Below are 27,087 nucleotides of genomic sequence, written 5' to 3' on the forward strand. Positions count from 1 at the left end.
CCTGAGTAGCTGGGATTACAGGCACACGCCACCATGCCCAGCTAATTTTTGTATTTTTAGTAGAGACAGGGTTTCACCATGTTGGCCAGGCTGGTCTCGAACTCCTGACCTCAAATGATCTGCCCACCTCGGCCTCCCAAAGTGCTGGGATTACAGGCGTGAGCCACCGCGCCCAGCCTATTATACTATTTATATAGCTGGTTATACTGCTATCCAAAAATACTCATCATTTTTTTATAAAAGTTATTTAACTAAATGCAGTGTGAACTGTCCTCTGACTCTATGATTACTTGACTAACTTTAAAATACATACAACTACTATATTTTAACAAATCATTTTGGACTATTCATTAATTGTTCAACACACTAATATTTTATGAACCACTAAAAAAATATACAGTGCCAATTACAACATGTTTATTTTATTTTTTTGAGACGGTCTTGCTCTGTCACCTAGGCTGGAATGCAGTGGTGCAATCATGACTCACTGCAGCCTTGACCTCTGGGGCTGAATCAATCCTCCTACCTCAGCCTTCCAAGTAGCTGGGACTACAGGCGTGTGTCACCATGCCCAGTACGCATCAGTAGTTTTTATAAATTTTTTTTGCAGTGTATTAGAATTGATAAAATATAGTATAGATGTCCTGTTATTATTAGTTGGCAGAAGTAGCTGCTATTCAAGAAAAGTCTTCAGTGAGAGAGCATTAAGGGCATTAAGTTTTTGTGGTTTTTTTTTTTTTTTTGACATTTTTTAAGAAGCATCCTCTGCTTAGCTACTTTCCCAAAGCTTTTTCCTTTCTCATTCCTAGTGACATATGTGCTATGCATCATCCTAGCTCCAGTTACCCAGATGTTTAAATGAGTTTGGCCATGCTGCTTCCCCACAGGCAGGATCAAACACCAGTTGACCCCTCTTAGGAGTATCTAGGAGCTGATCTAGAATGGTTTCTCCATTCCCAAGATTTCAGGGTACTGCCTGTGGAAGTTGAGGATATTTACCCACTAGAATCAATGACTTTCTTTCAGAAAGGTTATCTTACTATGGATCTCATTAAACAAGCATGTGTTTGTAGCCTGTTATACCCAACGTGGTTGTTTTAAAATAGAGGATACCAGAGCTTATACAGAAAAGACCCTTTTCTTGCTCATTAGAACCAAGGGCAATTTGGAGCTTTCCTAAAAATCCTCAGAGATGGTGACTAACAAAAGTTGTCAGTGAGTGCTTACTTTTCAATGCCCTCTCACTGAAGACTTCTCTTGAATAGCAGCTGCTTCTGCCAACTAATAATAACAGGACTATATTTTATCTATTTTATAGATAAAATATCTATACTATATTTTATCAATTCTAATACACTGCCAAAAAAATTTATAAAAACTACTGATGCGTACTGGGCATGGTGGCACACGCCTGTAGTCCCAGCTACTTGGGAGGCTGAGGTAGGAGGATTGGTTGAGCCCCAGAGGTCAAGGCTGCAGTGAGTCATGACTGCACCACTGCACTCCAGCCTAGGTGACGGAGTGAGACCCTGTTTCAAAAAAATAAAATAAACATGTTGTAACTGGTACATTAAGTGCCACAGAATTTCAGCACAATGCAGAGTTCACACCAGTTAGAACAATTCAGAGGTGAAATCCCAAAAGAACAAAATTCTTCTGATAACTAACCTCCACATATTGGCCTAAAAACTCACCTTGTTACACCAATCCAAGCTAAGTGGATAGACCTGAGCTTCAAAAACTAAAGTAACTGTTACCACATCAGAAGCAATTTTAGAAGTTTTCTTTCTCATTTAAGCTGGTTCACAAGATACTATTACCTGTTTTTATTAATTCTTTAATCAGATCTTCCTTCATCTTGATGTTAATTGTAAGTTCTCTCATTTTTTGTTTAGCTTCAGTAAGTATGCGTTCTGAATTCTTTAATTTTTGCAAATTCAATTCTTGACTCTCCTGGAGACAATCAATCTTTAAATCTTTTTTAAAAAATGGAGAAATAAAACTATCTGCTGGTAAAATATTCAACAGAAGTAGAGTTAAAAAAAGAAAAGCAGACTCAAAAGCAATTTAGAGGTGGCAGTGGAAGAGACAAAAAGGAAGGGGAGGAAAAAGGGGAAAAAATACACAGCAATTGGGACTCTAGCATTCCAGCTTACAGTAAGAGTTTTTATTTTCTTACAAATTAATACATGTATGTATATATTCTTTCTTAATATCCCATAGGTTCAGACACACAGTTTTTCATTGCCTTTAACATGAGTTATTTGAGATAGGTGTAAAATTTCCAGATGGAGAGAGGGGTGAATTTGTTTCCTATCAACTTCTACTTTTATTGTAATTGGAGAATGCAGACTATACCAGGCTACTTAGAGTGTGGTCTAGCACTGTTTGTTACTGTCCTGCACCAGAATGTAAATCAACTATGTCACTAAGCACACTGCTTTAGTTCAGGTGACATTTTTTTCATAGCCAGACTTTCTCAAGGAAGGAACTAGTGTAAGCTCATTTACATTCCGACGTAAGTTTTTTTTCCTGGTTGCAGAGCAGTAACAAACAGCTCAAGCATGGCTGCTTGAGTAGCATTTACCTTTATTATTTCCACATTTTGAAATTTATTTTAGTTATACTTAAATTTTTGGCTCATAAAGCCACGTATAGGTTCTTAAAGAGATGCTCTATATTTTCAAAGTGTAGCACTTGTATTATTTATATTCCCTATTCCCTTATTTTTTGTGGGTCAACCACGCATTGACCAAGAGAGATGAGTTAACAAAATCTCCTACTACCGGCTGGGCACAGTGGCTCATGCCTGTAATCCCAGCACTTTGGGAGGCTAAGGTGTGCGGATCACAAGGTCAGAAGTTCGAGACCAGCCTGGCCAACACAGTGAGACCCCATCTCTACTAAAAACACAAAAATTAGCCGGGTATGGTGGCACACATCTGTAGTCCCAGCTACTTGGGAGGCTGAGGCAGGAGAATCACTTGAACCTAGGAGGCGGAGGCTGCAATGAGCCGACACTGCACCACTGCACTCCAGCCTGGGTGACAGGGAGAGACTTCGTCTAAAAAAAAAAAAAAAAGTTGTGAAAACTATAGGGTAGTAGTAGATTTTTTTTTTTTTTTTTTTTTTTGAGGCAGGGTCTTGCTCTGTCGCCTAGACTAGAGTGCAGTGGTGTGATCTCGGCTCAATACAGCCTCGAACTCCTGGGCTCAAGCGATTCTCCCACCTCAGCCTTCCTCCTGAGTAGGTACACACCACCATGCTCGGCTAATTTTCTGTAGAGAGACAATCTCACTATGTTGCTCAGGCTGGCCTCAAACTCCTGGCCTCAAGCAATTCTCCCGTTTCAGCCTCTCAAAGCACTGGGATTACAGGCATGAGCTACTATGCATGGCTCATAAATGTTTTTGATGTTGTTATTGATGCATAAAAATTCTTAGCAGTTGTGTACTAAAACATTACCAACACCCAGTACACTAATTGGGCTCTAATGCCAAATACATCATTGATGTTAGGCACAAGTCCCAGTGAAGGAGTAGACACCTAGTACAATTATTTATGCTGTATTTTAACATCATCAGGAATACAAAGCATATCAATTCAGGTCTGAATATAAAAATCCTTATTCTGAGGGAGTTAGCCTATATCTCTCGCTATAATTAATTGATAGAAAATCTTTTTTTATTAAGGAGTAAAAGAGTAAAAGAGGTAAAACAGAGAACATAAAAGAAGTTCTACCAACTAGGAAAGCATTTGTACCAAATTCTGGTCTTTGAGAATTCCTGGATGTTTCTTAAATTATCAACTGAGGAAAAAGATAAGTGTCCTGTAACCATTAGGTCTACATTATTTAAGAAAATCTATGTACCTTCATTCTCCGAATCTGACTTTTGTGTTTCATCCTGAGTATCACTCAATTCAACAAGGGAACAAACAGAGTCTGGCTTCTGAATCCATGAACGACTTCTACATCTTAAAAAAAATCAGAAAGTTAACTTATTTGTTAGTGTTTTCTAATCTGCCCTCAAATTAGTTTCCCCGAAAAGTGAAAGTAATGTTAAAAAAATTATTAGTTACATATAAAAACAGAATGTTACTAATATTGCTCAAAATAAAAGGATGCCCCCCCATCCATGTTGAATCCAGTAGAAAAGTCATGTTTGTTGCCAACATGGCAGCAGAATAAGAAAATCAAAAAAAAAAAAAAAACCTCTGAAAATTAGAATCTCATTACTATAAAAGCTCTAAAAGCAAAATTATTTTTCAGTTATAAGACTGATGACTTGTGTTCAAATACTATTTTCATAACACATTAGATGATAGTACATTTAGCAAAAGTTACCTACTCTTCTATTAAACATAAAAGATATACTCCAATGGAAAAAACCTACACTTCTATATTTATTGCAGCATATAATTCTAAATATTTATTAAATCAGTGTATATTTAACATACCTAGTTCCAGATTTCTCTTGGCCTTCTGATTCTTCATCATCACTGTTATCAGAAAATTGGCAGTGGAGGACCTCATCTTGTTCTTCTATGTGACCCAACAGCATCTGACTTCGTGTTCGAAATCCAGCAAATATTCGATCCAGAGAGTACATAGGTGGACTTGTGTGGACCTTGCAAGTGATTCCCCCACCCAACAACAAAAAAAGTGATATTTTAAAAGTCTAATTTTATCCTATTACTCTAAGTGCTTTTAAAGGGGTTATTAGATTGGCACTCTTAAAATAGCCAATCACTGGAAAATGCTCCCCTCAAACAAAGGTCAAAATTAATTTAACAATACTGTTGTGCCTCACAGACAAATACTTATTTCAGAATCCACACAGCTCCTTCTCTTCTGGACAACTCTTCTATCTTCACTTACAGAAAACAGTATTCAAAAATGAAATCAAAAGAACGCATGGAAAACATCCTAGCTCTTAAACACAGCACAGACACACCCCAACAAATGTGCCCTCTTCCCCATCTTCCCAGTTCAGAACACCTGGAGAACTGTGGTGCTGCCGCCAAAGGTCTGCATCCCCTCCAATCCAAATCCTACCACAGGAAGAAACCCAGAGCTGTCTCCACTCCCTCTGCCAGGGCAATATTCCTAATTTGAATACCACAATGTATATACTTATTCTTTATACATGGTAGTTAGGTATAGCTGAATTAAGGCTCTAGGAAAAATATTTAATATATGTCATAGGACAAATAAAATTGTATGGCTAGCCTGGGAATTTTCTACAGTACAACATTCTTCTATTGGAAATGCACTTTAAATTCTCAAAAAAAAAAAATGACCTTGGAAAACAACAACAATAAATTAGAAATTGCCTTTATACCTTTGTTCTGGTTTCTATTACAAAATATTTCCTCTGCACCATCTCTGTAACCAAATCTCAAGATGACTTCTCACAAAAGGCAATAAAATCTTAGAGGAGACAGTCCATTTATCAATATAAATTATTATAAGCTGTTAAAATTATAACATATAGTGGAATATGAGTATCACACAGTGTTTATGATTTAATCACTTGACAATAGGCCCCCGTCATGTATTCTCTCCTAAAAAATCCTACCTGATTCTGAAAATCATCTTATATCTGATTTTTGTGCTTCTGCTGTCAGTCACCTCATTAGATCATCTGTCACATCAGCATCATGATAGATGGGCATAAAGTTTTTTAGGTGGCCTCCCAATGGGGTATGAGGGAGGGGAATTCTTTAAGGAAGAACCAACTCAAAAAGTACTGATCTAACAAATACAACGTACTAGACATGGCTATTTTATCCCATAACTGGCAGGCATCTAGTTTTCTCTTGTGAGAGTTTGGGAATTATTTAAGGAGCAAATAATAAAATCTTTGTTCAGAGTCCAACTTCATTCTCTGGGATTGTAATTTCCTTTTAAAATTTCTTTTTACAAAGAAAACCAAATGTCCAGAGCTATTATAGTATTCATACCACCCAAGGCTGCCTGATGCAAAGTCCATGGCACTGCTCATGTATCACTTGCCTTTCATTTCTTATCCCTTTGACTGTAACAACCAGATGGATCTCACGTGAACAAATCATTTCCCTTCATAAAATGAGGAAACAGAAACCAGAATTCATGAACCTGCTAAACCAAAACTCATGAATCTGCTAATTAAGTCTTTTCCATAATAGAGATTCTTTGATAATTCTTAAAACTGTGTGTGTATATATTTACCAACCACACGCAAACTAAAATTTATATTGATATTTATATTGTCTTGATTATGTCTACTTGGTAAGACTGAATAGCATATAAATATTATTTCAAAAATAATGACAGACCAAACAAGTTGAAATAAATATCCTCTAACATCTCAACTTTGTGTGGTTAAAGGAAGAAATAAATTCATGTAGATATTAAACTTGGTCATGTCTGAAAATATGGCAAAGGATACCTTTTTCACATTGAAGAAGTATGGACATTATCTCCATCCAACTATTCCCTCCAAATGTAACTGTGTATTCTCTTGTTTATTAGTTTTTTTATTAGAAAGAAGTATGCTTAGAAGAAAAGGTATACACAAAATTCCATAAAATCAAACAAAAAAAATCTGCTGAGACTGTATAAATACACTGTGATATTACACATGGCTAAAATTTTTTTAATCTCAAAATAAGGAAAAGATTGTTTGGACTTTACCTTCCTGGAATCTTGTCTTGATGGGATATAAATATAATGCCCCAAATGAGTATCAAATGGTACAGTATATGGTCTCCTTTCAGGGATCCTGGCATCTGGCCCGTCTCCACAATTTTCTTTAGCTGAAGAAGTCACTGACAGGTTAAGTTTTGTTAGTTCTTCACTCAGTTGATCCACAAGAAGTTGTTGTTCTATTATTTTTTCATTCTTTGTAGAAGAGAGATGAAAATTTTTAAAATAGAGCACTTCAGTACATTTAGATTATGATTAAAAATGAATTTTACATTGACCAAAATCATAACTACTTTAATAATACAGTCAATTCTCATTTATCCAGAGACTAGCCTTCTGGTGTTCACAAGTAACTAACATTGTTCTGAGTGGTAAAACCTTTTTAATAGTAAGGAGCAACAAACACAGCCAAAAAAGTCAAAAGTCAAATACTCAAAGACAACACGCCATCCACTGTGACTGGTTGCTTTGCCAACCTGAAGCACTTTGATTAGCTATCCTTATTAAAGTATGGACTTTCTGAGTGAAATCCAAGAAGTAAAAAGAAACAAGAAAGTTCAAAAAGTGGAGAAAGAATTGTAGGCAGCAGAGTTTGCAGCAAAGGAGGCAGAAGGAGGTAACAAGTGCAGGGAAGTGAAAGCCTTAGTGAAAAAGGAAGCCAAAAGCAGACAGATAGAAGATAGCCAACTGATAGTCCTGAGAGGAAGGAGAACTTGGAAATCAAAGGCAGAACAAATTGTATATCAGGAATGTGTGTGTGCTTGTGTATATGTGGTTTAGTTTTTTTTGTGTATCCTCTAAAGAAAATTTTTGAAGTGTATCAAATCTAGAAAGCTCTAATGTCAATCTTTGTTTTACAAGCACAAATTTATGTAAATAAGAAACAGTCATTCATCTTAATACTTCACATGTACTACAATGTTGAAATAGGAAAAAAAACCTTACATTTTCATTGTATAAATGCTGAGCAATAAAAATGCAACTTTACTTTAAAATCATGTATTCAGATAATTAAAATATACAACATCAAAGGATTCAATGGAGTTCTTACATTGCCTGGGAAAAGGATAAAAGTATCAATTAATATTAGGGTGCATGGTATACTCTCTAGGATAACCACTAAAAAAAGAGTAAAACTATAACTTCTAAGTTAGTGGAGAAAACAACAGAAAAAGAAAAAATAACCAATGATCCAAAAGAGGGAAAAAGGAACACAGAGGAGGAAGGATAAATAAAAGGCACAATGGTGGATTTTTACCAAAACAGTAATTATGTTAAATTAATAAATGAATAATGAAATTAAAAGATAAAGACTATCAGAAAGGATTTTAAGATTATCTAACCATATGCTGCTTATAAGAAACATATCTAAAATAGACACAGAAAGATTAAAAATAAGATAGAAAAAGAGATACCATGTAAATATTAATCAAAAGAAAGCTGGTGTAGCTATAGTAATGTCAAGGTAAACTTTAAGGCAAAACTCATTAGATAAGAAGAGGTAAAAATGATTAAAAGAGCAATTCGCCAGGATGGTATAACAATTCTACATTTGTGTCCACTTAATAACACAGCTTCAATATTTGTAGTGCAAAAACTATCAGCACTTCAGGGAGAAATAAGACAAATCCAAAATTATAGTAGGGCTGGGCACAGTGGCTCACACCTGTAATCCCAGCACGCTGGGAAGCCAAGGCCAGTAGATCACTTGAGCCCAAGAGTTTGAGAGCAGCCTGGACAACATGGTGAAGAACCCCTTCTCTACAAAAAATACAAGAATTAGCAGGGCATTGTAGTGTGCACCTGTGGCCCCAGCTACTCAGGAGGCTGAAGTGGGAGGACTGCTTGAGCCCAGGAGGTCGAGGCTGCAGTGACTCATGATCGTGCCACTGTGCCCCAGCCTGGGTGACAGAGTTGAGGTCTGTCATAGTGGGAGATTTTAACATCACTTTATAAATTACTGATATAACAAAAAGACTTCAAAGGTGAGTAAAAAATGTAGATTTGAATAATAGGATTAACAGTGCCCAATGACTGCAGAATGCATATTCTTCTCAAGTACCTCTGTAACATTTACAAACATTTGCCTTATTCTGAGCCAAAAAGCAAGTTTCAATACATTCAAAGGACTGAAATCAGAGATAGTATGTTATCTGATCACAATGCAATAAAAATTGATTAAACAAAAATAAATCCCCCATGTCCTGTAAATAAAATAACTATGTTATTCACAAGTCAAAAAAAAAGTCACAATGAAAATTAGGAAACATTCTGAGCTCAATGTGGAGTGCAAGTCAAGATAAGCTTAGAAATATGTAAGCTTATCTTGACTTGCACTCACAAAGAAGAGAAGCTAAAAATCAATATACTAAATATTCATCTAAAGATGTTAAAAAGATAGCAGGAGGTTACCCCAAAAGTAGAAGGAATTAAATAATAAAGGGCAGAAATTAGTGAAATAGTGAACAAACTAATGAAATAATGAACAAACATACACTAGTGAGGATTAACAAAGTCAAAAATTGTCTCTTTGAAGAGACTAATGAATTGGTAATTTTACTAGCTAGTGAAACTGCAAGAAAAAAAAGTGAGAGAAGGCACAAATAATCAGGAATGAAAAAGGGGACATGTGACTACACAGTCCCCTTTATTCATTAATAAAGATATTAATGAATAAAAGACTATCATAAACAAACTTATGCCAATACATTTGAAAATTATATACAATGGTCAAATTCCTAGAAAAATAAACCTTATCAAAACTGGAGGAAAAGAAAATACTAATATGATTTAATTCATAAAACATACCCCCAAAGAAAATTTCCAGTCCCAAATGCTTAACAGGCTAATTCAACCAAACATTTAAGAAAGAAATAATACCAATTTTCACACACCTTTCCAGGTATAGGGGGAATTAAATAATCTACATTATGAGGCCAGCATAACTTGTTACAATATCTGACAAGAATACTATGAGAAAGAAAAATATAGGACAAGCTTACTGACAAATATAAACATCACACTAGCAAACCAAATCTAGGTCAATTGTGCAGAAGAGTTAACATAGCAGACCTGACTGCTATCTTTTAGAAGATCTGCTATGAGGTTGTCAGATGTCTGAGAACTTGGATTTTGGGAGTGTTCTTAAACACTCTGATAATACTGACTCACTGTGCTCAACTGTTTGCACAATCAATGTGGTTTATGCTGTACACCTGCTTTCCTTGTAGTCTGGGACTTTGGTTCATGCTAGGCAAAGGGTGCCTTCATGACCCACGCATCCTCAATATAACCCATAGGCACTGAGTCTACTTAGTTTCCCCGCCAGATAACATTTTATAGGTGTTGTCACAACTCATTGCTGGGGGATTAAGCACATCCTCTGTGACTCTGCTGAGAGACAAGTCTTGGAAGCTTGTGCCTGGTTTCCTCCAGACTTTGTTCCATGTGTCTTTTTCCTTGCTGATCTTGCTCTGCATCCTTTCACTGTAATAAATCCTAGCCAGGAGAATGAATATATATTGAGTTCTCATAGTACGTCATCCAATCTGAGGGTGGTTTTGGGGAACCCCCAATACAACAGTACATCACAACATCAACAACAAAAAGGGTTTATTCCAGGAATAAAAGATTGGTTAAAAATCAGATCAATCGGCCGGGCACTGTGGCTCACGCCTGTAATCCCAGCACTTTGGGAGGCTGAGGTGGGCAGATCATAAGGTCAGGAGATTGAGACCAAGACCATCCTGGCTAACACAGTGAAACCCCGTCTCCACTAAAAATGCAAAAAAAAAAAAAATTAGCCAGGCGTGGTGGCGGGCGCCTGTAGTCCCAGCTACTTGGGAGGCTGAGGCAGGAGAATGGCATGAACCCAGGAGGCAGAGCTTGCAGTGAGCCGAGATCACACCACTGCACTCCAGCCTGGGTGACACAGTGAGACTCTGCCTCGAAAAAAAAAAAAAAAAAATCAGGTCAATCAGTGTAACTCACCATATTAGCAGAATAAGGAAGAAAAATCATATGATAAAGAAAAATCATTTGATAAAAATCAATATCCATTCATAACAAAAATTCTCAGTTATTTCCTTAGTTTGGGAAAGGGTAAATTAAAAATACCTATAGAAAATATAATACTTCAGAGTGAAATTTTGAAAGCTTTTCCTCTATGATTGGAAACAAGACAAGGATGCTTTCTATCACCACTTGTATTCAACACTGCATTGGAGATCCCAGCAAATACAAGAAGGTATTTTTATAGTAACTGTATTGAGACAAAATTCACATACTATAGAATCCAACTATTTAAAGTATACAATATAGAAGATATAGAAGAAGAAAAAGATACAGAAGGTGAAAGGATTATAAAGGAAGAAATGAAACTGTTACTATTTGCAGATGACATAATTATAAATGAAAATCCAAAAGAATTTACAGATAAAATATTAGAATTAAAAAGCAAGTATAGACTGGGCACGGTGGCTAACGCCTGTAATCCCAGTACTTTGGGAGGCCAAGGCAGGTAGATCATTTGAGGTCAGGAGTGATTGACTGACATGTTGAAACCCTGTCTCTACTAAAAATACAAAAAAAATTAGCCAGGCATGGTTGTGCATGCCTGTAGTCCCAGCTACTAGGGAGGCGGAGGCAGGAGAAGCACTTGAACCTAGGAGGCAGAGGTTATAGTGAGCCGAGATCATGCCATTGCACCCCAGCCTGGATGACAGAGTGAGACTCTGTCTCAAAAAAAAAAAAAACACACACACACACAAGTTTATAGCCAGGCGTGGCAGCGGGTGCCTGTAATCCCAGCTATACAGGAGACTGAGGCAGGAGAATCGCTTGAGCCCGGGAGGCAGAGGTTGCAGTGAGCGGAGATTGTGCCACTGCGCTCTTATCTTGGGTGACACAGTGAGACTCTGTCTCAAAAACAACAAAAAAAAGAAATTACTTCCAAAAAGTTTGGATCTTTTCCATTTATCTTGGGAATTTTGAAGGCTCCCCACCTGATGGTAACTATAGACACTCCTGATCAAAAACTGAGTTTAGTCAGGTTGCTGGATATATAATGTATTAATATCTAAAAATTAGTACAGTTCCACATACCAACAATTAGGGAATTTGAAAAATAAAATTTTTTAAAGATTCCATTTATAGTGACAGAAAAAAAATCAAGTACCTAAAAAGAAATCTATAAATTATTTGCAATATTTCTGCACAAAAAAATGTAGGCCATTACTGAGAAAAAATAAAGGAAATCTAAGTAAATAGAGAACAATACCATGCTTATGGATTAGGAGACTCAATCAAAATATGTTCATTAATTCTAAACATATATAAATGTAATTCAATGTTAGTTAATTAATGTTAACCAACTTGATTGAATCTTTCTATAATGTATACATACATCAAAACATTACACTGTATCCCAGAAACATACAAAATTATTTGACCACGAAAAATAAATAAATGAAAATAGCATACTAAGTGAAAGAAGTCACACACAAAGGCCACTTACTGTATGATTCCAGTTGTCTGAAATGTTTAGAATAGGCAAATCCACAGAAGTAGAAAGTAAAGTGGTTTTTGCCAGGGGCTGAGGAAAAGAGGAAAATGAGGAGTGACTGCTAGTGGATACAATATTTTCATTTTCATTTTGGGGTGATAAAAATATTCTAAAATTAGATGGTGTGATGGTTAAACAATTCTGTAAATACATAAAAAAATCATTGAATTGTATATTTGAAGGGCTGCATTCTATAGTATGTGAATTATATCTCAATAAAGTAATTATTTTAAAAATTTAAAAATTAAAATAAGATTTATATGGAACAACCAAGACATCTGGGGAGTGGGGAGGGAAGAAGAAAAGCAGAAGGCCTTGCTCTACAAAATATCTAGACTTACTATAAACCTACAATAAACAAGAAATGTGATCTTGGCTCAAGGAGATACAAATCAACCAACAGAATAGAAGGCCAAGAAATAGACAAGAGATTCATGCACAAATGGACCTTGATTTATGATAAAGATAGATTTATGATAAAGATAGCACTCAAAACAATTGTGAGAAGATGGTTTCCAATAAATGATGCTAGAACAAATGAATATCTATATGTTTAAAAAATGAAATTTGATCTTTACTTTACTCCATACACAGAAATCAATTCCTGGAGGACTATACAGCTAAATGTGGAAGGCAAAACAATAAAGCTTCTGGAAGATAATATAGAAAGTATCCTCAGAGGAAACAATTGGGGAAAGGAAAAACTTATTAAATAGAGAACAAATACCATTAACCATAAAGGAAAAGATTGACGAATTTGATTACAATAAGAACTCTTCATCAAAGATACCACTGAGAGTAAAAAGCAAGCCACAGAAAAATTATTTGCAATCATGTAAGTGACAAAGCGCTCACACCCAGAATATACAACAAACTTCTACAAATTAATCTAGAAGACAGGTAACTCAATAGAAAAACAAACAAGAGACTTGAATGAGTACTTCACAAAGGAGGATATCCAAATAGCCAAAAACATATGAAAAAAATGCTCAACCTCACTAGTCATCAGGGAAATGCAAACTAAAGCCACAATAAAATGATACTACATGCCTACCAGATTGGCTAAGATTTAAAAATTAATAACAAATGTTGAGAAGCATATGGAACAGTGAGAATGCTCACATGGAATAGTGAGAATGCTGGGTGGGAGTATAAAGTGGAAAACAATCTGGTATCACCTACAAAAGTTAAAGATATATCTACCCTATGGCCTAGCAATTCAACTCTTAGGCACAAATCTGAAAGAAATATATGTGCATGTGCACCGAGAGACACTGAAAATTCACGAGAAAATTTCACAGAAAGCCACAAATGTCCATCAAACAGTAGAACAGAAAATAAATTGTGGTATAGTCATAACAATAAAATCCTATGTAGCTATAAAACTAAACAAACCACAGTCACACATTACAGATAAAATATTAGAATTTACAGAAAAAAATATTACGCTTAAAAAGTGGATGAATCATAACAATGTTCAACAAAAGCAGCCAGATACTGAATAAGCTATACTGAATAAATTAATAAAAATTCCAAAAACTAAACTGTAGTGTTGAAGGATACATATTTAGATAGTAAAACCATAAGAAAAGCAAAGAAATGATTACCATGTAAGTCAAGAGAGTGGCTCTCTGAGGAAGAGGGAGGAATAATAATTGTAAGGAGGCACTAAAAATTTTGAGGCGCTGGCAGTTAGCAATTTCTTGACCTGGTGGTGGTTACCCAGCTGTTCTCTCTGTGATAAATCACTGATTAATATGTATTGTTTTGTATATACTTTAGTTTTATGTTTTTAAATTATTATACAATTAGGGCCAGGCATGGTGGCTCATACCTGTAATCAATCTCAGCACTTTGGGAAGCTGAGGTGGTAGGATCACTGAGCCCAGGAGTTCGAGACCAGCTTGAGCAACACAGTGAGACCCTGTCTCCACAAAAAAATCAGAAAATTAGCTGGGCACAGTGGCATGCACCTGTGGTCACAGCTACTCATGAGGCTGAGGCGGGAGGATCACTTGAGCCTGGGAGGTCGAGGCTGCAGTGAGCTGTGATTGTGCCAGTGCACACCAGCCTGAGCAACAGAATGAGATCCTGTCTCAAAACAAACAAAACAACAACAACAAACAACAACAAAATACAATTAGAAGGGTTAAAAAAGAAAACAAAAATCAAACAACGTAAAAATCAAAATCTGATGTGTGCTGGATCAGATTATTTCTCGGGGCATTAGTTATTCCCTGATAGGAAGCTAAAGGCTTTAAATGATATTAACTATTTGGGGTGATGGGAGAAGCCACAGCCAGGGAGTTTAATATGTAGAGGCATACTATGTTATACTGTAGACATATCCATGTTAATATAATAGGAAAGCTAAGATAGAAAATTTGAAAGATGTAAGCAAAGTTAAAAAGCAAATCACTCACGAGGTGTAAGAGGATAATTTAATACATTTTAAAGTTTAAATTATGTATTTACCATCCAACTCCTAACAATATTGCATTTCCTAATACCTTGGCAAACAACAGGAAAGAAAAGTATGGAAAAATAACTATGATATGATTTATAAATTAATTTCCTGGGTATTATCTTTATATTTCTAAAACCAAAGTCAGGCTAACAATAAAAATGTTTCCATTTAAGCAGATTTAAAGGAAAAACTAATAATTCTTTCAGGTGCCTATGTTCAGAACTCTTCAAATGAACATCCTTTTTTTAAGTTCCCATTTATCATTTAAAATGCTACTGTGATTAGTTAGGTACTATTTCAAGAAAATCTACAGAGCTAGATGCATTAAGAAACTACCTGCAGTCTATTCACTTTTTGCGCTTCTTTCAAAGATACAGCATGCCCTTTGTTTTCCTGTACCATCGTCTGCACTTGATTCTTCAGTTCCTTCACCTCCAGTTCCTTCTGATTAAATACTACTTCATCAGCAGCAAGCACACACTAGTGGGGAAAGAAAGCACAAGTGACATTCACCACGGAAAATAATCAAGAAACCCCATATGATAACACAAAAATGGTGATTTGATTATAGCTTGATGATCTCATAAATTTTTTTTCATTTTCAACTTTTTCTGATTTCTTTCTAAGAAAGGCAGAAAGAGTTGAGAGAACCTACCATTGCTATAACACAGGAATTCATTACCATGAAGACAGAAGATTTTCCTGATTTTTACTTCCTGTATATAAAAACTAGTTGTTTTGGTTCTAGAGTACCTTCACTAAGATTTTTACAAGTTTGCTAGAACTGCTATGAGATTTTAATGTGGATCACTCAAAGAGCTCACATTTTCCAAATTGACATATAGGGTTATAAGAATACATTAGGGCATTTGAATGAAGCAGATTTGCTGATTTTGTACACTTTCATTATGAAGAGATATATTTTGAAGATGTCTAAAAATGATTAAACAGTTTTACTTTTGGGTTTCTAGTAAATTTGCCGATTTTTAAGTACATTTGGGATATGTAAATAATAAAGTAGTTTTTAAATGAAACAAACAGAAAATTATTTGTCGAGAGCCTCATTCCACATATTGGCTTGGCATTTTAAAAATCTCACTAAATAAGATGTTGGTGTGGATGCGGTGATCAGGGAACACTTCTACACTGCTAGTGGGAATGTAAACTAGTACAGCCACTATGAAAAACAGTGTGGAGATTCCTTGAAGGACTAAAAGTAGAACTACCATTTGATCCAGCAATCCCACACTACTGGGTATCTACCCAGAAGAAAAGAAGTCATTATACAAAAAAGATACTTGCACACGCATGTTTACAGCAGCACAATTCGCAACTGCAAAATTGTGGAACCAAACCAAATGCCCATCAATCAACGAATGGATAAAGAAACTGTGATATATATATATATATATATAATCACAACTCCTATATAAACCAACTCCTATATGTGTCCCAACATTCAAGCTTCCAATTACCAGTACTTCCTGTTCCACCTGTTTCTTATACTAATGAGGAAGGGCCTGCTCTACCTAGACAGTTATTACCTTTCAGAAAAAAAAAAAGAACTAAAAAAAAGATTTAAAAAGTATTACCTTACCTGTCTTTATGCTATTATTTATTTATTCATTTATTTTTAGAGACAGGGTCTCACTCTGCCACCCAGGCTGGAGTGCAGTGGTGCAATCATAGCTCACTGCAGCCTTGAACTCCTGGGCTCAAGTAATCCGCCCACCTAAGCCTCCCGAGTAGGTGGGACCACAGGCGTATGCCACCATGCCTGGCTAGTTTTTTGATTTTTTGTAGAAACAGGGATCTCATTTTGTTTCCCAGACTGGTTTCAAACTCCTGGGCTCAAAACGATCCTCCAGCCTCAGCCTCCCAAAGTGCTGTGATTACAGACATGAGCCACTGTGCTGGCTGAGACTAGTACATTTTAATGTATAGATCTTAATGTAACAAGATAGTTTCAAATCTCATATTTCAAGTAACTAGAAATTTCTGCTTGTTGAGTTTGGTATAATAGGAAAGAAGAACATCCACAATTATCTGAAAAAATCAGTGAAATACTTCTCCCTTCAAACTATACAATTATGAGGCTGAATTTTCTTTACAAACTTCAACCAAAACATATTGCAACAAACTGAATACTGAAGCAGATAAGAAAATCCAACTGCCTGTTATTAGGTCAGATGTTAAAGAGATTTGCAAAAATGTAAAGGAATTCTACTCTTACTAAAATTTTTTTGTGTGTTGGCCGGGTGCGGTGGCTCATGCCTATAATCCCAGCACTTTGGGAGGCCGAGGCGGGCGGATCATGAGGTCAAGAGATGGAGACCATCCTGGCCAACATGGTGAAACCCCGTCTCTACTAAAAATACAAAAATTAGCTGGGCATGGTGGCATGTGCCTATAGTCCCAGATACTCGGGAGGCTGAGGCAGGAGAATTGCTTCAACCTGGGAGGCGGAGGTTGCAGTGAGCCGAGATCACACCACCACACTCCAGCCTGGCGAGAGAGCAAGATTCCATCTCAAAAAAAAAAAAAATTGTTAGAGAATATTTTTTATTAAAAATGCCCTTTATATTAACATGGAATTGGGTTACTGTTAGTTTTGAATGAATAAATAGCTTAGATTTTTTCAGTTTTAATTCTAACACAGTAAATATCAATAGATATAATCCACATAAACAAAAGCTCTTCGAGGGATCTCGCTTTAAAAGTGTAAAGAAGTCGTCCTGTGATCAAAAAGTTTGAGAACTTGAGCACTGCTGTAACAGAGGATAATACAAATGCCTTCTTTATAATATTACATGTAAAAAGGCTTTGAGGAAATATGTCTAGCTAGATAGAGAAATAAGCTTAGAGCTTAAAAAAAAGGAAATATACTTAACTATATTTCCTTTTTAACTAAAAAGCTATCTTTTTAAGTTTTCCTATTTTGAAAAATGGACAGAACCATGGAAGCTGGGAACCATGTTGTCTCAGGAACAACTGAAGGACCATTCATTTGCTCACTAGCTTGCAAACTCCACCCAAGCAAGCAGTAACTAGGTGTGTCCTGTCCTCCACTATTCCCACGACATACAATCTTCACACAATAAACAGTTTCTGAATGAAAAGTGGGGAAATGTAAATCTGAACTCAATACACGTACATGTAACATGTATACATGTATATACCTACATTCCTTAAACATTAATAAATATGCTAATTTGTTGGTTTTTTTTAAAACCTATACTCCAAACACAAGAGATGAAGTATTTTTTTCTTTCAAGAACTACTGACCGAGAGAGGGAGAAAAACTCAGTAAAAGATAACTTAAGTTTTATTTCCGAAACAAGTTTATTTTCAGTCTCTAAATTGACAACCAGGTCCACAAAGTTCTATTTAATAAATATAACAAATTAAAATACACTTTAACCAAAGGAGAAAGGAGGAGGAGCCAAGAAGGGTATGAATTGTGAGGAGGAAGCAATAGGAAAGGGGAGGGTAGAAAGAACAAAGTAAGAGAGGCAAGTGGGATTCCATATATAAATCATTTTTTAAAAAAACCTAAAATTCCAAAATCACTCTTAGAATTTACTTGCCCAAATAAATTTAGTCCTTAAAAGAGTTATCCATAACAATGTCTAAATATGTTAACACATGTACCCCCAAAATATGTACATCTATTATGTATCAATAAAATAAATAAATAAATAAGTGATGTCTAAGTACCTGGCATTTCTTAAGCTCTCTCTTCAGCTGGAGAACTGTAACATGCTGTGGTCCTTCTTCCAGACTTGCAGTGCCTCCGATTCCTCGAAATGAGGTGAGGACAGCCTTCCTGACCTCTTGGATCATGTTAAACCACTCCTGCAGTTTGTGTTGCTGCTTTTCGTTTAGTCTGACAGTATCTTTTAGGTCAACCAGGAAGGTAAAGGCTTCTTCTACACAACACTGGTAACCCAGACATTCTCCTTGAAGCTGAGCTACTTGCTCCTCAAGAGAATGAATCCTATTTGTATCAGGACTCCCTTCTCGATTGATCTGGGTAGTTTGGCTGACACCAGCCTGCTGGCTTTGCAAAGCTTCTCGAAGCAATTTAATCTCAAATTCCATTTCATCTATACGGTCTGACTCGGGGCTGAAGTTTACAGTGGGTTTGTTTCTAATGTTCCGTGCTCTGTTGGCATATTTGAGAGAATTTAAGGACTCATCAAAATTCGAGGAGGAGGGGCTGACACATGTGATCATGACAGTCTTAGCACTGCCTCCCAGAGAATCTTTCAGAAGCCGGGTAATTTTAGCATCCCTATATGGAATATGTGAACTCTTCCTGCGTGGGTCCCCAAGAGCGCTTATTACATTTCCTAAAGCCAGCAATCCACTATTGATTTGAATGGATTCTTTGAACCGTTCACCAGTATTCCCCGTTTTGGTTACTCTTTCTGATCCTGCCAAATCCACAAAGTGGAACTTTGAGACAATATGCCGAGGGGAATACCATGATCCATCTTCAGCTGCCTCCATATTTTTATGAACTTGACAAATGCTGATTGTAAAAATTGCATGTGATCTGCTGGAGTGCTCATTCATTTGAGTGGTACCTGTATGTCTGGCTGCATTCCCCATCTCCAAAAGACTCATCACTTCACCTGCACTCTCCACATGGCATTCCTTGGCCCCAACAATCACTTAAAATAGTAATAACATGCTTTTAAGCCAAGTTTTCATCAAAACCTAGTATAGTTAACAGTTACCATTTGCTAAACAGCCTGGCCAAGATAGTCCCTTTTTTAAAAAGTCAACAGCATTTCAGATAATAACAATAACATCAGCAACATCATCAAATAATTTTAGATAATCTCCCAAAGAAACTATTTTAACAGACAGCACTTATTTTGATGTTTATATTCTAAAAGCTACAATTTTTTGAAAAAACAATCTAGTTTATCTTGAGTCATGAGTCACACTCAATTCCTTAAAATGACTGACAAAAGAAAAACCCTTCATTCCAGTCTTCTGATTTGTAAAGCCTAACAGATTAATCCTTTTTTTTTTTCTTGAGACGGAGTCTCGGCCTGTTGCCCAGGCTAGAGTGCAGTGTCACAATCTTGGCTCACTGCAACCTCTACCTCGGGTTCAAGTGATTCTCCTGCCTTAGCCTCCCGAGTAGTTGGGATTACAGGCATGCGCTACCACACCTGGCTAATTTTTTTGTATTTTTAGTAGAGATGGGGTTTCACCACGTTGGCCAGGCTGGTCTTGAACTCCTGACCTCAGGTGATCCACCTGCCTTGGCCTCCCAAAGTGCTGGGATAACAGGTGTGAGCCACTGCACCTGGCCTAAATTAATCTTTTATAAATTAATCAAATATATAATTCAAAAAAGTTAATCAGTAGATTAGAAGAATTAATTAGTATCAATTAAAAGGCATTCATTTTTTTTTTCAGTTTTGTTAATAATCAAGCCATCCTTAGCTTTTATGTTTTTTGGTATCGTGAGGTCATAACCAATGAAGAGTAAAAAATTCAATACAAATAAAGTTGGTTATTCATTTTAAAAACAGGTATCTGTTTACCTTGCATCAGAGTGCAAGGTAAACAGGTGAGATGGCAATTAAAAGAAAACACTTTGAACACCATAATGTACCATACTCAAAAAAGAAAAAAAAAGTTTTTATTTCAATCGCAGAATGAACTAAAAATAACCTACATTTACTACCCGCATTATTTGTTTATATCCAAAAATATTTCTTTTTTTTTTTTTTCTTCAGATGGAGTCTCGCTCTGTCCCCAGGCTGGAGTGCAGTGGCGCAATCTCAGCTCACTGCAAGCTCCACCTCCCGGGTTCACACCATTCTCCTGCCTCAGCCTCCTGAGTAGCTGGGATTACAGGCGCCCACCACCACGCCTGGCTAATTTTTTGTATTTTTAGTAGAGATGGGGTTTCACTGTGTTAGCTAGGATGGTCTCGATCTCCTGACCTCGTGATCCACCTGCCTCGGCCTCCCAAAGTGCTGGGATTACAGGCGTGAGCCACCGCACCCGGCCTATATCCAAAAATATTTCAAAGAGAAGTAGGTGGACTTAGGAATTGAATCAGAGAAGAAAAGCTCCTGATTTCATGCTCAAATTATATTGCCATAATTCCTCTTTACTCAGATACTGTCACATCACTATTTCTTTAAAAAATAATCATTTCAGTTTCATTATTTCCATCATGACACTTTTTAAACAACCCAGTTCATTTAAAGTCCTGTAAGTCATAGTAAAACTTTCATTAAATTTTTCCAGTGTTAGGCTATAAGTTAGCACTATGGTTCTCGAATCCAGATGCAAATCACCTGGTAGCTTTATAAAAAGAAAGTGCCAATGCCCAGGTACCATCTCAGACCAATTAAATCAGAATCCCTGTGAAGTAGGACCCAGAAATCAGTATTTTTAAAAAGCTTCCCACGTGTACTAATTGTGTGGCAGCCAGCATGGACATCACTGCTTCACACAGAGATTCTAAAGAAATATGTCAAACAAATGCACTTTACTTGTGAGTGGGACATTATGTAAGACATACTGTAATTTAAGATCATTTGTAACATCCTTCCAAAATTTTTTCAGCATTGATATCAGATATGAAGTATTTTGATCAAGTTTATCAAGAGTGATAGTGAAGTGTATATACTTCTATCCTGCTTGATATTTTACAAAGAAGCATGTATTATTTTTGTAACTCTTTAATAAAAGATGAAAACATTCAATAATTGTATTCCATAAGATAAAGGAGCTCAAAACATCAGTCTGAATTCTATCCAGAAGAGATAAACTGTACTGAATTATCTAATAAGACCATAAGCTACCATATATAGTTTCTTCTTAAAAAACAAAAACAAATACAATTTCCTCAACCATGCAGGAATGCCAGGACAGGGCTATAAAGATGCAAGATTTGCTGCCTCCTGTAGGCTGTATTTGAATGACTAAAGCCATCTTACTTTCCTAACTTTCCTAACTGCTAGGAAATTCCCTCCTCTGGCAGGATCTCCAGGAAGATTCTACTAAATATGGTTTTTAGGGGAAGAAGACATCCAAGAATAGGCCAGGCATGGTGGCTCACCCCTGTAATTCTAGCACTTTGGGAGGCCAAAGCAGGCAGATCTCTTGAGCCCAAGAGTTCAAGACCAGCCTGGGCAACATGGTGAAACCCCGTCTCTACAAAAATATACAAAAATTAGCCAGGCGTGGTGGCAGGCGCCTGTTAGTCCCAGCTACTCGGGAGGCTGAGGTAGGAGGATCACTTGAGCTCATGAGGTTTAGGCTGCAGTGAGCTGTGATTATGCCACTGCACTCCAGCCTGGCTGACAGAGGTAAGACCCTGTCTCCAAAAAAAAAAAAAAAAAAAGAATAGTCACTTCAATATTGTTAATAATAGTTAAAACCTAGAAACAGCCTAAACGTCCAACAATGGAATATTAAATAACTATAAACACATTCATAAGACAAATTACCATATAAACATGAAGAGTCATAAGTATGAAAAATATTTAATCATATGTGAAAATATTCAAAATATAAATATTAAGTGAAATATAAAATGCAAAACTGTGTGTAGGGTTGCAAGTATACATTTTTTAAAAATTATATGGGCCAGGCACGGTGGCTCATGCCTGTAATCCCAGCACTTTGGGAGGCCGAGGTGGGAGGATCACGAGGTCAGGAGATCAAGACAATCCTGGCTAACACGGTGAAACCCTGTCTCTACTAAAAATACAAAAAATTAGCTGGACATGGTGGCGGGCGCCTGTAGTCCCAGCTACTCGGGAGGCTGAGGCAGGAGAATGGCGTGAACCCGGGAGGCGGAGCTTGCAGTGAGCCCAGATCGCGCCACTGCACTCCAGCCTGGGTGACAGAGCAAGACTCCATCTCAAAAATAAATAAATAAATAAATAATATGTACATAGAAAAATAATTCTGGAAGGAAACCCACCAAAAAGAGAAGTTGGTATTTCTAGGCGCTAGGATTAAAGATAATCTTTTAACTTTCTTCCTTATACTTTCCTGTTTTCAAAATACTCTATGATGAACATGTTAGCTTTTAAACCAGAAAAGCATAAATTGTTATTCTTTAAAATATTTGCAGTTTGAGCCTCCCATTCTAACCTTCTCCCATTTCCAACAAATGGGTATTGGTTAATGAAATTAACAGGCTACTAATGCAGAAAGTCAGACCTTGAGGAACACAACAAAAAAAACAGGTAAATGTCAATATCAAAAAACAAAAATATAAACTCTCAACTTTAAAAAAAGAGGAAGAAGTATGTGTGCTGGGACAAAAATCAAAGAAAAGAAAGGCAAGTTCTGGGTCAACTTTGATAAACACTTAAAGCAAAAGCCACCTCCAATCTCATGGTAGAGCTGAGAGGAAGAAAGATACAAAAACAAATTTAGCCTATATCACAGTCTCATCTGAAGTCAGTCTAGAGGGAAACAATGATAGGAAATCAGTATCTTGCATTACAAATTAATAACTTCACCTTACCAACCAGTCTGAACTACTTTTTCATCTGAGTGATTTAAGAGAGATTAATAGGCTGGGAGCAGTGGCTCACGCCTGTAATCCCAGCACTTTGGGAGGCTGAGGCAGGCGGATCACGAGGTCAGGAGTTCGAGACCAGCCTGACCAACATGGTGAAATCCCGTCTCTACTAAAAATACAAAAATTAGCCAGGCATGGTGGTGCACACCTGTCATACCAGCTACTCGGGAGGCTAAGGCAGGAGAATCACTTGAACCCAGGAGGTAGAGGTTGCAGTGAGCCACGATCGCACCACTACACTCTAGCCTGGGTGATGGAGCGAGACTCCATCTCAAAAAAAAAAAAAAAAAAAAGAGAGAGAGGGATTAATAATAAAGCTGTTCAATTTAAAAGTAAAAATAAATTCATTTTGCTTCTGCATCTGTTTTTAAAGATTCCTTGGAATATATCCAGAAACTTAATTAAAGCATTAAAGCATGTCTGTTTGCTAATGAAGGCAACTGATTAAGTGGGCTACTTTACCTGTGTTTCCTTTTTCATCTTCTCGGATGTGAAGATCCTTCATGGATGTCTCCAATTCTAGAAGATCTCTTAGGTCTTCCTTGTACACTTCTATATAAGATACTTTTACATTAAAGTCAATGCTAGGATGTTCAGAGATGCTTTGAAATATTTCTTGAATAGCTCGAGGAATGATACCCTTTTGGCCCTCCACAACTGAAGCTGAAAATTTAGAAAAAGAAAGCACATCTGGAACTTAAAACAAAAGAAAAGCTACAACCCCAAATTTATAGTTAATTTATTTTACTACATTTCTATATATTATAACTTTTTTTTTTGGCGGGGGGACGGAGTCTTGCTCTGTTGCCCAGGCTGGAGCGCAGTGGTGCAATCTCAGCTCACTGCAACCTCCGACTATCAAATTCAAGCAATTCTCCTGCCTCAGCCTCCTGAGTAGCTGGGATTACAGATGCCCACCACCAGGCTATTATAACTCTTTTAAACCACAACTATAAAATTAACAAGTAAAAGTTTTCACATGTATCCCCTTACCAAGAATTCATTCATGTATTCATTGAACAAATATTTATTTAGTATCTACTATGTGCCAGGCACTTTTCTAGGACTCTGCAATCCACCAATAAACAAAACAGGGAGAAAAGAAATCCCTTCCTTGGTGAGATTCTGCTAAAGACAGACAATAGCAAAAAAGAATAACTGATAAGTGAATTATATGGCATATTAAAAAGTGTTAATTGTACCTGGAGGAAAAAAAATACGGCAGGGTAGGGGGACTAGAAGTGTAACTACCAGCCGAGAGATGCTTGCAACTTTAAATAGGAAGGTCATGGTGGGCATCATTCAGAAGGTGACATCTGAGAAAAGACTTGAAAGAGGCCAAGCGCAGTGGCTCATGCCTGTAATCCCAGACTTTGGGAGGCTAAGGCAGGCAGATCACTTGAGCCCAGGAGTTCAAGACCAGCTTGGGAAACATGGTGAAACCCTGTCCCTACTAAAAATACAAAAATTAGCTAGCTAGGTGTGGTGGCCCATGCCTGTAATCCCAAATATTTGGGTGGCTAAGGCAAGAGAATCACTTGAAGCTGGGAGGTGGAGGTTGCAGTGAGCTGAGACAGTGCCACTGTACTCCAGCCTGAGCGACAGAGGGAAACTGTCTCAAAAAAAAAAAAAAAAAAAAAAAAAGATTTAATAAGAAAATATATTTGAAAAGTCCCAGGAATGAAACAGACATTAAGTGGCACAGGTGAATTTCAAAGCACGTAGATATGGTAGAAATGTATATTTTAATATAAATGATAAAACTATATGGGGTGGCATTTTATTCCATAAATAGGCCATACTGTGGTGGCTCACACCTGTAATCCCAGCACATGGGGAGGCCGAGGTGGGTGGATCGCTTGAGCTAAGAAGTTTGAGATAAGCCTGGGCAACACGGCAAGACCCCTTGTCTACAAAAAATACAAAAAATTAGCTGGGCATCGTGTTGCATGCCTATGGTCTCAGCTGCTTAGGAGGCTGAGAAGGGAGGATTACTTGAGCCTGGGAGACAGAGGTTGCAGTGAGCCAGGAGACAGAGCCTAGGTGACAGAGCAAGACCCTTTCTCTAAATACATACATACATACATACACACATACGTACGTACGTACATACATAATCTTTCCCAATTCACTGTTCATTAAATACCAGATCCAGAGAGGTGGCCCTTGGCTCATAAAACATCATTCTACACAAAGGGCTTCCCCTGCCCAAAGCCACTCCACCTCTTGGATATTCACTACTACTAGTGGGAGCCACGTTATAAAAATGTTGGTGCTTTTAGATGATATATAATTTCTAAAGCAGAAAAGAGCTGTAAAAAGCAGGAAACTGACCCTAGGTAAGACCAATCTATTTCACAGTCCTTTGCACTAAAATATCTTTCTCTTTAGATCATTTATTATGGTCTGGGTGGAATCCCAATCACTGGAGCACAATTCATTTACGTTGGCAAGAATGGTTTTTAAAAAAAATTCTTGTATCATATTTCTTCACGTCACCAAGTGTATCTGTTCTGAGATTTCTGGATGGGGTGAAAAGGTGCAAGGAGCTTGAGAGTAGAAAGGGACAACAAGAAAAGACAGGGACGTAAGCCAGAGTTGATGGCAACAGAGAATGTGTGCAGAAGACAGGTGCAGAAAGGCCAGTTATGCCCAGGCCTAGACCCTCAGTTCAAGAATGAGGAAAGAAACATCTCTACACCTCTTCTCCTCCAGCACTATCTAAGCCCACAGCTTCTACAAACCAGAACACAGACCGGTACCATAACATCATGAGTAAACACTTATTTCTGCTCCCACTTGTTTCAAAAAGGAGTTAGAGCAGCTTTACAAATAGGCGTAGGAGGGACTCAAACAGATACTTCTACATCAGTGTTCACAGCAACATTATTTACAGGAGCTACAAGGGGGAAGCAAACCAAATGTCCATCAAAAGAAGAATGGATAAATAAAACACAGTATATACATACAATGGAATGTTCTTGGAAAAAGGAATGAAGTTCTGATAGGTGACATAACATGCTAAGAGAGAGAAGCTAGACACAGAAGGAAAAATACTGTATGATTCCACTTCTTTTTTTCTTTTCTTTTTCTTTTTTGAGACAGGGTCTCACTGTGTCACCCAGGCTGGAGTGCAGTGGCACAATCATGGCTCACTACAGCCTTGACCTCCCGGGCTCAGGCGATCCTCCCACCTCAGCCTCTGAAGTAGCTGGGACTACAGGCATGTGCCACCACATCAAGCTAATTTTTTTGTTGCTTTTGTAGAGACAAGCTCTCACTATGTTGCCCAGGAGTGCAGTGGTGCCATCTTGGCTCACTGCAACCTCCACCTCCTGGGTTCAAGCGATTCTCCTGCCTCAGCCTCCTGAGTAGCTGGCACTACAGGCGCCCACCACCACACACGGCTAATTTTTGTATTTTTAGTAGAGATGGGGTTTCACCATGTTGGCTAGGATGATCTCGATTTTCTGACCTCATGATCCACCCGCCTCGACCTCCCAAAGTGCTGAGCTTACAGGCGTGAGCCACCACACCCGGCCCACTTTTATGTGTTTGGTTTTGTTTCGTTCTCTGAGACAGAGTCTTGCTCTGTTGCCCACACTGGAGTGCAGTGGCACGATCTCAGCTCACTGCAGCCTCTGCCTCCCAGGTTCAAGTGATTCTCCCGCCTCAGCCTCCAGTAGCTGGGATTACAGGCGCACACCACCACGTCTGACTGATTTTTTTGTATTTATAGTAGAGATGGGGTTTCACCATGTTGCCCAGGCTGATCTCAAACTCCTGAGCTCAGG

The 27,087-nt window shown here is 37.4% G+C and overlaps 1 protein-coding gene across 50 annotated transcripts in view; it reads right to left on the bottom strand.

Annotated features, from left to right (window-relative positions):
* KIF27 (kinesin family member 27) overlaps positions 1 to 27,087 on the bottom strand; it is an 85,058-nt gene that overhangs the window by 48,189 nt on the left and 9,782 nt on the right. For 10 of the 50 annotated variants that reach the window (XM_024345669.3, XM_054658063.2, XM_054658062.2 and 7 more), the window contains 8 exons: positions 23,756 to 23,956; positions 18,436 to 19,394; positions 15,055 to 15,198; positions 12,204 to 12,281; positions 6,677 to 6,883; positions 4,459 to 4,628; positions 3,872 to 3,975; positions 1,821 to 2,009 (listed from right to left, as the gene is read on the bottom strand). In XM_024345669.3, the coding sequence (XP_024201437.2) occupies positions 1,821 to 2,009; positions 3,872 to 3,975; positions 4,459 to 4,628; positions 6,677 to 6,883; positions 12,204 to 12,281; positions 15,055 to 15,198; positions 18,436 to 19,394; positions 23,756 to 23,956 (2,052 nt within the window). The remainder of the gene's footprint in view (positions 1 to 1,820; positions 2,010 to 3,871; positions 3,976 to 4,458; positions 4,629 to 6,676; positions 6,884 to 12,203; positions 12,282 to 15,054; positions 15,199 to 18,435; positions 19,395 to 23,755; positions 23,957 to 27,087) is intronic. The other 40 variants (XM_024345675.3, XM_054658085.2, XM_054658088.2 and 37 more) reach the window with 10 other exon arrangements.

The sequence above is a fragment of the Pan troglodytes genome, chromosome 11, assembly GCF_028858775.2.
Source record: "Pan troglodytes isolate AG18354 chromosome 11, NHGRI_mPanTro3-v2.0_pri, whole genome shotgun sequence".
Taxonomy (NCBI): Eukaryota; Metazoa; Chordata; class Mammalia; order Primates; family Hominidae; genus Pan; species Pan troglodytes.